The sequence below is a fragment of the Periplaneta americana genome, chromosome 9 (genome assembly GCF_040183065.1).
Source record: "Periplaneta americana isolate PAMFEO1 chromosome 9, P.americana_PAMFEO1_priV1, whole genome shotgun sequence".
NCBI lineage: Eukaryota > Metazoa > Arthropoda > Insecta > Blattodea > Blattidae > Periplaneta > Periplaneta americana.
Window position 1 is genome coordinate 104670989 of NC_091125.1, and position 12133 is coordinate 104683121.

Genomic DNA, 12133 nt, shown 5'->3' on the forward strand with positions numbered 1-12133 from the left:
AAATATACAGTAAGTTTGTTAACTTTGTTTTAAAAAGCATTTAATCACATAAAAATATGTCTTAACGGCTGCGGCTTTCTTTAAAATTACAAAAAAAAACCTTAAATACCTAGAAATTATTTTAACCACCCTTAAAAAAATCAGAACACTACTCTCAACTGTTGAAGAATAATTAAATGATTCACCAAGCTGCGCGTCTTGAGTGCGCGGGCTGCATAAGTACTGTTGCAAGATGATGTGCAAGTGCAGCTCTGGATGAGAGTCGTGTGACCACTTTATACTGTTCTACTGTCAGAATATCACTCTTTCGCGTAATTTATGTAATATAGTACTGTATTTAAATATTGTTTTTGTAAAATATACACTTGTAAGAGTGATAACTACAGTTTACACAACACTGCACTTTTAAAACTAATCGCCTACAACCAATTCTATTTAATGTCCACCACTTTACTCTCACTTTGAAGTGAATAGTTCTTTATTATGGCCTGAGATTGTGTCAGTGGAACAAAAGAATGAAGTTGTAAGATACCTCGTACCGCTTATGCTTGTTGGTACCTTGAGTAGAAAATATAGCTAAGTTATTTGTATTCGCTAATGATAAACATTTAAAAGGAATATTATAAATGATATTATTAATTCCATCAAGCATTAATTTAACATTTCATGAGAACTTAGACACAAACTGAGTGCGTGCCACTTGTTCCAGGGAGTACACATTCTTTTGGTCTGAGTTTGAAAATTTTTGAAAATCCTATTTTGATATACGGATATTGCTCTTTGAAACACTGGTATGTTTTCTTAAGATTACATAGTATTAACCTTTTCTCTTTGTGAACTCTCTTTCCATCTTCTTCAACTGAAACACAATTCTTTTTGCCAGCCATAAACCCTCCTCACATCATCAGAATTATAAAGTTGAACAGCCTTCTCTACTACAAATGTACCCAAACTTTTCCCCGATTTAGGATTAGGAGTAACCAAAATCCCCTTTTCTGCTCCTACTTGTTTAGAAATTCATATCTTGTGAATGGTGATATTAAAATGTTGTTGAATTTTACTGTAGGACCAACTTTCAAAAATTGTTAATATATGTATTTTGAGATTTCTGTCGTCTGTTTCATGAAATAAGTTTATCAATTTCTGTATTATATCGGAATTATTTGAATTTTCAACTGAAGTTGTGTCTTCTGTGATATGAAAGATTTTATGTTTAAGTGTATCTGTAACTTTCTGCATATTTTGTTTTGGATATTTTTTTAGATAATTTTGTCTTCTTTATTGGCGATTCTCAATCATCACAAAGCTCTCATACATCTTCAATATATTCGAAAGCAACCTGAAATCAGCGTAGTTCTATGTAAAATATAATAGATTGTACTTTCTTTTTGCATTTTTAAAGTACCGATAAGCTGTTATAAAAATAATTGTTTAAAAAGTGACCCTCTAAAACAACCCCATCAAGAAATCAATTAATATAATATTCCATTTGTTCCCATTTCAAATAACACCAATACTCAACGTCTATGATTTTTTTTAATTTTATTGGGTTATTTTACGACGCTGTATCAACATCTAGGTTATTTAGCGTCTGAATGAAATGAAGGTGACAATGCCGGTGAAATGAGTCCGGGGTCCAGCACCGAAAGTTACCCAGCATTTGCTCGTATTGGGTTGAGGGAAAACCCCGAAAAAAACCTCAACCAGGTAACTTGCCCCGACCGGGATTCGAACCCGGGCCACCTGGCTTCGTGGCCAGACGCTCTGACCGTTACTTCACAGGTGTGGACACGTCTATTATGCATAGAATCTTAACAATGAGCATTTTCATACTGCGTCGTGCATGAATTTGTCATATAATTAAAAGAGTATAAATAGTAAAATATAAAAGTATGATCCCAGGAAAAATTACAGACCTCTTATTTTGATCTGCACAACATATTTTAGAAGATTTAAGCAAATACTAAATGGTCACGTTTCGTATACAGGTGTTTGATTTCACAAGCACACAACACATCACGATACTTAAGACTTAGGAAATATTGTTAGATAAATTAAAGGGAAACTGCTAAGTGTTGAAGGGACATTACGTTCTTTTAGAACTAGAGGTTATCTGTTTATTTACGTAAAGTAACACCGCACCGCTGATAATGCATTACTTACTCTCGCTGCGGCTATCGCAGCTGTATGTTCCGGCGCGCGGTCTCACTCAATCCGAGCCTTCCGACCCGAACACACCATCAGTAAATTATTTGCATAGCGACTTCTTATTCGAATAGCGTTCTAAAACCAACGCAGTTCTACGTAAAACATGCCAAAGAATATAATGATATTTATTTCCATTTTTAGAAGTACGCCCCTGATATATAAAAACGTATTTTAAAAATATAACCCCCTAAAAGGGGCCCATTTTATATTTTGATTGCGGACTAAAAATTAGTATATAATACTGCAATTATTGCACTTTAAAATGATATAAATACGAAATTTCTACGATTTATAGAATCTTCAGTATAACCATTTTCATAATACGTTGCATCCTAACTTACGGAAAAAGTAACATTTCATAAATGACTAAATAATTGTCTCAGTCCGAAAAAATTACACCTGGTTATTTAATTTCATCAATAGAATATATAAAAAAATTGGAGCAAATATTAAGTTGTCATGTTTCATAGGTGTTCGATTTCACATGGAATGACTCCTTTACGTTCAACTGTTTTTGCTTTTAATTGGCATTGTGTTGAATTTTAGCTAAACAAAAACATACACCTCTATCCTTCACGTCCGTTCAGCGTTGACTCAATGTTCTATGTTGATCTAAAGTTGTGCTGTCATACATTTCATCAGGGTGCGAATTAACGGTAGTATGGGGGGGGGGGATTTCACTCTTGTTGGAAAGTTATTCCCCTCTCATAAATTCATATTAACATCCCTGCCAGGGATAACTTCTATCCCCCTCACAAAATATAATTGCTTTAATACGGGTATACTTTATAAAGTATAAAGTAAGCAAAGAAAATAATATTGATGTATTATCATCAACGGAAACCTGACAACAACCAATAACTTAGGAATTACACATTTATATCTTAAGCCTGCTCATGGACATTATTATTATTATTATTATTATTATTATTATTATTATTATTATTATATCAAGATGCAAGACGAGCAACTCAGTGCGACCAAGCGCTAAGCCGTAAAGGTGTGATCCAGTCGTGATACATTACTTTATTATTCCAACTTTCAATGTTTACATTTCATTACAGTAATAATAATAATAATAATAATAATAATAATAATAATGTTATGTATTGTATTCTCTATCTAGTATTCTATCTTCTTATCAGAAATCTTAATTCGCACCCTGCATTTCGTGTAATTCATGTTCATGTGTGCTTTCACTTGACGTTTAAAGACTGTTAACGATAATATAATTTAATAGCGACTTCTCTTGCTCCCAGTTTGAACCTCTTGGAATGTCATGGAGAACTAAACTTTACATCTTTATCGGTCGTACCAAAGAATCAATATCAACTAAAATATATATATATATATATATATATATATATATATATATACACACATATATATATATACACAATATAAATTGGAGGATTTTTCATTCTTTGACCCCTGTATATACCATTTTTAAATAAGACTTGAAAAATTACATATTACAAATACAGAATATATAAATTATATTATTTTATATACAGAATATAGATATATTATAATCTCGCAATAAATAATTTTTGTACTTTAATAATAATATTTTGAGAGACATGTATTAAAAAAATTAACAGATTGTTCTTTCCAGTAGGCTTAACACACACACTACATTGGCAACATGATTATACAGATATAATTTCGTAATAACACATATTAACATGAACAACAATATTTTGTGAGACATTATATTTTAGAATTAATACACTGTTATTTTCAGTGGGTTTACTTATGTGCTACCTTACCAACATGGCGAAAGTATCACTGAATTGCTTTTTCACATCCTTACAATTCGTTTTCCCTTCTATTGCACAAATACCCTAGATATACAAATTCTGAAATTATAAGTGTATAATTAATCAATGCCGTTCTCTCATGAGAACATACCAACCAACATAAACACAGGTTAACAAACTTCAGAATTTATGACACACAATATTTAAGAATTCAATTCACGTGGTAATCTGGTCACATACACACATAGCATATATTGAAAGTGATTCTATTGAAATTGAATTTTCGAGTTAGTTAGAAACAATGCATGAAGAAGAAAGTTATGCCTTGGCCTTCTTGCTACAAAATATACAACGATCAAGTAGCTTTTTCATGGCAACAGAATTAATCTAGTAGGCTGTGATCAGAAACGAGAACGACAAAGTTCAAATTTGGGCAACCTCACGGGTTCCGGCAAGCTTCTCGTTAATTGTGAATTCCCACATTTAAATATATATTTTTTAACAAATTTTCTGTTCTCGTTCTCGTTCTGGTTTTCGTTTCCGCTTGATTGTGAACCAGCCTTTAACGACGCTGTGTTAAATATACTGGAGCACCTATCAACGATGGAAAGGACGATAAAGATGTGAGTTCGAGAATTCGTAATGGAATTGGTTGACATTTCCCTTACAGTTTGAGAAAACCTCGAAAAAATCTTAAATGTGAAATGAGCCAAAATCGGATTCCAACAGACACCCGAGAACAGTTATCTCTTTCATACCAATGGTTCAAAGTATTTCCCCCTCTATTGACAACAATTAATTTACAGGGTTTTTAATTACGATTTCCAGCCTGTAGTATTCTATTAATTTTCTTGATTGTTACTTCTTGTGTTACAGACTCACTCCACTATTGGGAATAGCTGTTCTGATCCACGCATCAATCATAGACAAATTTGGAAGTGGTCCTCTATGGGACTATGCATATGGAATCGCTGAAAAGAAGTACTGTGTAGACAACTGGTGGTCTACATTACTTCACGTTCAAAATTATGTAAATCTTGAGGACTCAGTAAGTTGAAATAATGACATGTCATTACAAATATTCTTAAATTCATTTCCTCGTGTTAGTTCTTTGTGGACTTGGATTCAAAAAATTAATTTTCCTTGTTCAACAAATCCCTCATCACTTCCTATATGGAAGCCATCGGCGTGGCTCATTCGGTTAAGGCGCTTGCCTGCCGCGGCAAACCGGTCTGAAGTTGCGCTCGGGCGCGGGTTCGATCCTTCCTTGGGCCGATTACCTGGTTGGGTTTTCCGAGGTTTTCCCCAACCGTAAGGTGAATACCAGGTAATCTATAGCGAATCCTCGACCTCATCTCACCAAATACTATCTCGCTATCACCACTCTCATCGACGGTAAATAACCTAGTAGTTGGTACAGCGTCGTTAAATAACCAACTAAAAAAAACTTCCTATATGGAGGATAATTAATCTTTTGCCTTTACCAGTAGGGTGGACAGGCCCGCGAGAAGAGCATGTTTTTCTCTTGGTGTGTGGATAAGCTTCAGGGCTTCTACCGCGTTGTCTTGGTGTTGGTGGCTGACGTTTCGACCGCTGTGTTGTGGTCATCTTCAGAGCAATTTTTGGATAAGGAAATAGTCTGCGAGCTCGTGTATAGTAGGCTCGATGGGGGAGTACTTGCGGTGATAGGTCGTAGGTTCTCCTTCTGGCATCTGATTGGTCCTACGTTGTCCAATCTGGTTGAGGTCTGTATGAAGGGGAGTATTCATATTAAATACTGGCCCTCATAAGGTCCGAAAGAGTGACCTTGATACCGTGCCCGATGTCCGGATGAAGGGGGGCGCCGCGTACATTGGAGACCTGGTTTCTCGTTCCTAAGTATAGGCCGTAGGTATATATATAGTGTCAATTTCATGCTATATATACATATATATACATATATATATATATATATATATATATTTTAATAGCATATGTGCAAACTGCTTACCACACCTGTTTTTTTACTTTTAACGATTGTTTTAACCTGAATATTTTAAGTATTCATCATTTGTTATTGTGTTCTCCTTTAATATGACCTGAAGATGCCATGGTTATGGCGAAAACGTTTGTCAAAGACTTTTATACACCATTTCATATAATATCTTAATGGTTCAACATGTATACTATTGATAAGTAATTTGACTGTAATAAACTTACACTTATTTGATACTTACCTGTATATTATACTTATCGGACCCAACATGTTTACCACTTGCGCTGTCCATTCACAACCCATAGCAAAAACAGAAAAACAGATGTTATTAACTGGCTACGGCTACTGGCATAATGTTCAACCAGATCAGTGGGTTGTATGAGCTTCCTTGGGTTCACACAGTTTTTCGAATCTGGGTTCAAATTTTGAAATGGCAATGCGCATCTCGTTCTGGAGATTTATTCTTGATCTATATTTGGACTTGATCACTGCCAAGGATGAAAATCCAGTTTCATAAAGGTAAGAATTTGCGAAAAGCAACCACATCAATTTCTGAATTCCGATCAGTTTTTCGGCTATGAAGTTGGGTTTCTTGCAACGTGCCACACGATATGCTACTTTGTATGATTCTAATACTGATGTTTTCAGCACAGACACTTGTTGAGAAAATACATTTGTATGACGTTTTCTTTCCGTTGCTTTATGGGAAAAGTACTGTCGATCCTTATCTTGTAAATTGCTGCATACAGTCTCAACATGTCGCTTCAGGTTATGCCTATTAGGTAGCATACTCTCTGCTGCCAAAACTTTAAGACAGACGCCACATTCATTACTGACAGTAGTAGCTACAGATGGCACCGATCTCCAAATACCTCTCATCATATTTCCTGTACTTCAGTTTTGGTTTCTCGAAAACGCTAATTTCGGCCTTGTCCAGTTCACGTTTCTAATACGTACCAGTTTTTAAAAACGTATCCATTGGGATAGCACACTCACGAACTAAACGACATTTCATACAAGTTGAGAGGATGCGAAGGCATTTCTTTCCCCTTCTACTTGCCCTGAATCCGTCAGTAACAGACCGGTAGCTGTTACCTCTTATACCTGCACCCCCTTCCCCCAAGTTGTACATACAAGAAAATAAAATATTAAATAAAGTACATAAGTGGATATAAAATACAGTGACACAGATGTTTGACAATTAAATGCTTCAGTATATTTTAGTGTCGTTCTTACAATATTTTCAACTAATAATTAATTAAATTAAGGGATGTTAGTTTGTATTATGAAGTCAGGGGAGAGTGACACAGTGCAGATTGTCTCGTTGTGTATGCTGTAGAGTAGCAACTAGCAGTGAAGAAAACATTTATCTTCTGCTCTCAGTAGCTTTTTAATGTGTCAGTTGATATAAACAGCAATAAAATGAAATACAAACGCTTAGTATAGATCTTAAAAATATAGATTACCGGTAAACATTTTCAATACTAAGAATTTCCACAATGTTCAAAGTCAATTAGTCGAACGTTAGTAAGATAGACAGTAGCATCTTCTCCTTCACGGATGGTAAAGAGTGTGAGTAGAGGGGAAAGCCTATCAACCAAACTGAAATGGGGATTAGTAAGTCTCAAATGAAAAGTAGACGTGGTGGAACTAGCTTCTAAACCTCACTACACTTGGTGACACTAGTCACTAATGCTGCTCGTCTACTCTAGTTACAATCACGCTAAGTCATGGACGCTGTTGCCAGACTGCACTTCCCATGCATCTGATTGTTATCAAGGACCAATGAAAAGAAAAATGTCATTACTGAGTAGTTTTGTTTTATTTCGAATATAATGCATATTTTACAATTTCGGTACAAAAATCGAGTAAATTCTCGCGCCTCGCTTGATAAATTCTAACGCCTCCCCAGGTAGGTGCGCCTCACAGTTTAAAAAACACTGCCCTATGGTATTAAAATAATTGAGAACATATCGGAAACAACTGAATACCTCCCCGGAGTAAGAATGTAACCAAAAAAACTGTAAGTCATATTCCAGAAGAAAGGCAAATAACTTCAGGGGCGTATTTCATTACGCCTATATTTACTATCACAACTATTTGACTAAACAAGGATGTAAGTATAGGGACATCATTTTATTTTTACTTCAATTTTTATTGTACCTGCGTTTTTAAATGTACTTGAATCCCACCCCTTTCAATAATGTCCTTGCTAACGTCGTCACACAAACTTACGGCCGCTGTTGCTAGCAGTGAAGTAAACAGTACAAAGTACAGTGTGTTTCAGAAATATGTTACGTTTTCTATAGAAGAAAGGGTTTATATTATTGAAGTTTATTTTCACACAGGTATGGTGTGTAGCATAACTGAATTTATCTGTGTGGACTGAGCACAAGTGAAGATTAGAGTTACCGAAAGTACGGCACCCTATAATATGGTACAGTATTTAACAGCATTATTTAAACAAGAGTTTTGTTTTACTATTTGTAGGTATGAGGGACGATGATGGAAACTGGAATTACAATATAACCGAATGTGAACAACAGTTTTTTTTTTCACAATTTCCTGATTACATCATTACGGAATATTTTCTTTGAAATGTCATTACTCTGTTAGATAAATTTAGAGCAACAGAGTGTACAGAAAGGAAGAAAAGTGTAAGATGGCCAACAAAGGTGACAGAAGATGCTGTAGAAGATGCTAGAGAAAGGATGCAGCGAGGTCCTAATAAGTCGGTCAAGAAGTTAGCTCTAGAAATTGGGGTTTCTTACGGAAGTGCTCACAAAATTCTCAGGAATAAGTTAGGTTAGTGATATGCTGAATAAAGTAGACATTACATAATGTATATAACCGCCTGAAGACTTGAGTTTGTGAAAAAAATTGTTACTATTCTACTGTTTTTTTATAAAATACTGTAAAGTAATGACCAAACTGAAAATCGTAATACTATATTTCCCTGTAACATAAATGGATACACTACTTTTCTCTCCTCCTATAGCTAGTAAAATGATTTGTTTACATATTGCACTAGCAACTCCAAACTCCTGTAATGGAAGGGGGGTAACAGTGTTTCCGAGTATAGCCAGGTTAATGTTAAAAATGTTAGTAAAAATAAAGTGATGTCCCTGTATATTCAGCCACTGAACGCAATAATGTATTTTTAAAACTAAAGGCTTTAAAATTACTTTTTCCATATACATCACCAGGCTTCGAGACTTTGTACCCGATACAATAAGTTTACTGTGCACGCACTATAGGTTGTTGACTCGCTGTAGGTAGATAGAGATGTGTAGAGGTAACAACGTTGCTATTTAGAGTAGAGTACGGTAGTATGGGGAAACACACACATGTACATTCTGAAAGTAAATATACATTACACAATGATAATGTCGAAAGAATGTGAAACGCATTTATTCTCCTGTCTTTTATAAGCATTTGTGTTTAATTGTACACATTGTTAATGGTGTAAATAAGCATGCAGCAATTTTAATTTTTTCATTTATCCTATTTGTCGTCTTTAGGAAGTGCAGTTACAGTACCGAATTGCAATCTACCTACTACAAGATACATTCTCATTGTCTCAAACGTAAATTTTTTTTCGGTTATCTGCCAAAGTTTGTACTGTAGAAAGCTGCGCTCTACGTCGCATGACGTGATAGGAGCAGAACGAAAAAACCTAACATCATTGCACTCTCTAAGAGACAGTCCTTTATTTTCGGGTGACTATATCCACAAATTTGCTGTTTATGTTACACAATGTTCCATATCCCTTATTTTTACATAAAATTGATTCCCACTTCTGTTTTACAGTTCAGTAACCGGTGTACTTGATGTCTCATTAATTCTCTGCATCATTTTCTAAATTAATTTGAGGGCTTCCGGCATCTCTTGCTCTGACTTTTCTAACCGTGTAATAGTTTCAGACACAGTTTGTATGAAAACCAAATTATTCGTCAGAACCTTCAAATCCAGAGCGTTTTTCTTTACGTATTTGTTGGCATTCATTCTACAGTACCCCCTACCACTGTACGCTTTACCACTATACTCAGTACGCCGTTATGAGGATTTCCCACTGAAGTGCTCTATTGGGTCCGAAGTCTCGAAGTCTTTACATCACATATTTAAAGAATATGATGTTACATCCTTTTTTCCAGGGAGGTCTTCAATTATTGTGAAGTCACCGCAAGGACCATAGACTGATAAGGTGCAAGACAGATCCCACAGTGTTATACAAAAAACAGTTGGTATGCAGCTGTGTGCAATTTGTTGAAAGAAGATAACAAAATCGCAAATGTCAATATGAGACGATGTACTATGCCCTTATACTCCCATTTTTTCTCCAATATCTGTCGAATACAAAAAAATCTTATCAATAATCAATCTATTACGCCTAAAACCGCATTGATGATCCCCAATAATTTCATGTACATAAGGAGTTCATCGTATCAAATGAATATTGGACAAAATTTTATATGACGTCGGTAGAAGTGATATTCCTCGAAAGTTACCACAGTTAGTCTTTTCCCCCTTCTTAAAGATAGCTACAATTATGGACTCCTTCCATTGTTGTGGTACAATTTCGCTTTTCCAAATAGCAAGTACAGGGACATCACTTTATTTTTACTTGCATTTTTATTCTACCTGCGTTTCTTAATGTACTTGACTTCCATCCCTTTCACTAATAATCTTGCTCCCGTCAGTCACACAAACTTACGGCCGAAGTCTGCTAGCAATGAAGTAAACAGTACAGAGTATAGTGTGTTTCAGAAATATGGTTGCGTTTTCTGTAGAAGAAAGAGCCTATATTATTGAAGCTTATTTCCAGGGGCAGGTATTTATGGAGATTAATGTTATCATTTGTGTTTTTTAATATTGGTGTCGGCGGAGATTGTTGGAGATTGATTTGTACTCTTGGAGGGTATTAATGGAAATTTTGGAAAATATTTTGAAATTGGAGTATTAACTCAGTATGAATATTACTTGCCAAATAATTAACATTAAAGGTTCGTTGGATTCTGGTAAAGATGCTGTATGATTAATAGACAATATTTGTTGGATTGAGACTGTACTTAACACACATTTATTAAACACGAAAAAAACTGCAGCCCTCAAATTAACACTTTCAAATTATTGGTGAAATGTTGAATTCTCCGTCTTTTGAGTTCACTAATGTAATCAGAACACCTGGAATACCATGTAATGTAGCCTACTTGAATGTATAACAAATTCAAAAGAAAAAAAGTCCTGAAAAAGAATTCAGGATATGAAATTCGCTATAAAACGACGCAATAATAATAATTCGCGAATGTGTTCATATTTCGCTATTAGAACTCTATTTCGCGATTTGTCGCGAATGTTTTATCCGCATATTATTAATCATAATCACTTAATTCGTAATGATTAGTAAAAATCTATTGTATGTCTATTATGTCGTGATTTTCGCGATCTCCATAAACACCCGGCCCTGCTTATTTCGCACAGGTGCGGTGTGTAGCATGACTGAATAACTTTATCTGTGTGGACTGAGCAGAAGTGAAGATTAGAGTTACCGAAAGTACGATAATATTCTGAATAAAGTAGCCATTATATAATGAATAAAACCGTCTGAAGAGTTGAGTTTGTGAAAAAAAAAAACTGTTACTACTCTACTGTATTTTGATAAAATACCGTAAAAGTAATAAACAAACTGAAAATCGTAATATCGTATTTCTCTGTAACATAAATGGATACACTACTTTTCTCTCCTCCTATAGCTAGTAAAAAGATTTGTTTACATATTGCACTAGTAATACCAAACTCCTGTAATGGAAGGGGATAACGTGTTTCCGAGTATAGCCAGGTTAATGTTAAAAATGTTGGTAAAAATAAAGTGATGTCCCTGTACAAGTTTATAAATTTCACTAGATAATGCGTTTCCATCCTATTGTATTAATTCTGTAGGAATTTGATCGATACCTGGAGACTTGTATTTTTTTTTCTTTTTTTTTTCAGATTTTCTATCGCAATGTCGACTTACAAAGTGTGGGTTCGTGTATAAATGGCTCAGCAGTTTGTATTTGAATATCGTCTCGATCATTTCTATTTGGCGTATGTACATTTGAGCCGTTCAAAGCAGAAGTGGTGTAAGTCAAAATTAGGTAATGAGGTTTAAAGTAAAGATTCTGTAAAATACAGCACAAATTAGTAATTA

At 34.8% G+C, this 12133-nt stretch overlaps 3 protein-coding genes across 5 annotated transcripts in view; 2 read left to right on the forward strand and 1 right to left on the reverse strand.

Annotated features, from left to right (window-relative positions):
* The window catches only part of Bap111 (Brahma associated protein 111kD), a 643372-nt gene that overhangs the window by 560950 nt on the left and 70289 nt on the right, over positions 1–12133 (reverse strand). The gene's annotated exons all lie outside the window — the stretch shown is intronic.
* The window catches only part of LOC138706346 (nose resistant to fluoxetine protein 6-like), a 123126-nt gene that overhangs the window by 94136 nt on the left and 16857 nt on the right, over positions 1–12133 (forward strand). The window lies entirely within an intron of this gene.
* The window catches only part of LOC138706345 (nose resistant to fluoxetine protein 6-like), a 60201-nt gene that overhangs the window by 31509 nt on the left and 16559 nt on the right, over positions 1–12133 (forward strand). The window contains exon 8 of the mRNA XM_069835517.1: positions 4845–5016. Coding sequence (XP_069691618.1) covers positions 4845–5016 — 172 coding nt within the window. The remainder of the gene's footprint in view (positions 1–4844; positions 5017–12133) is intronic.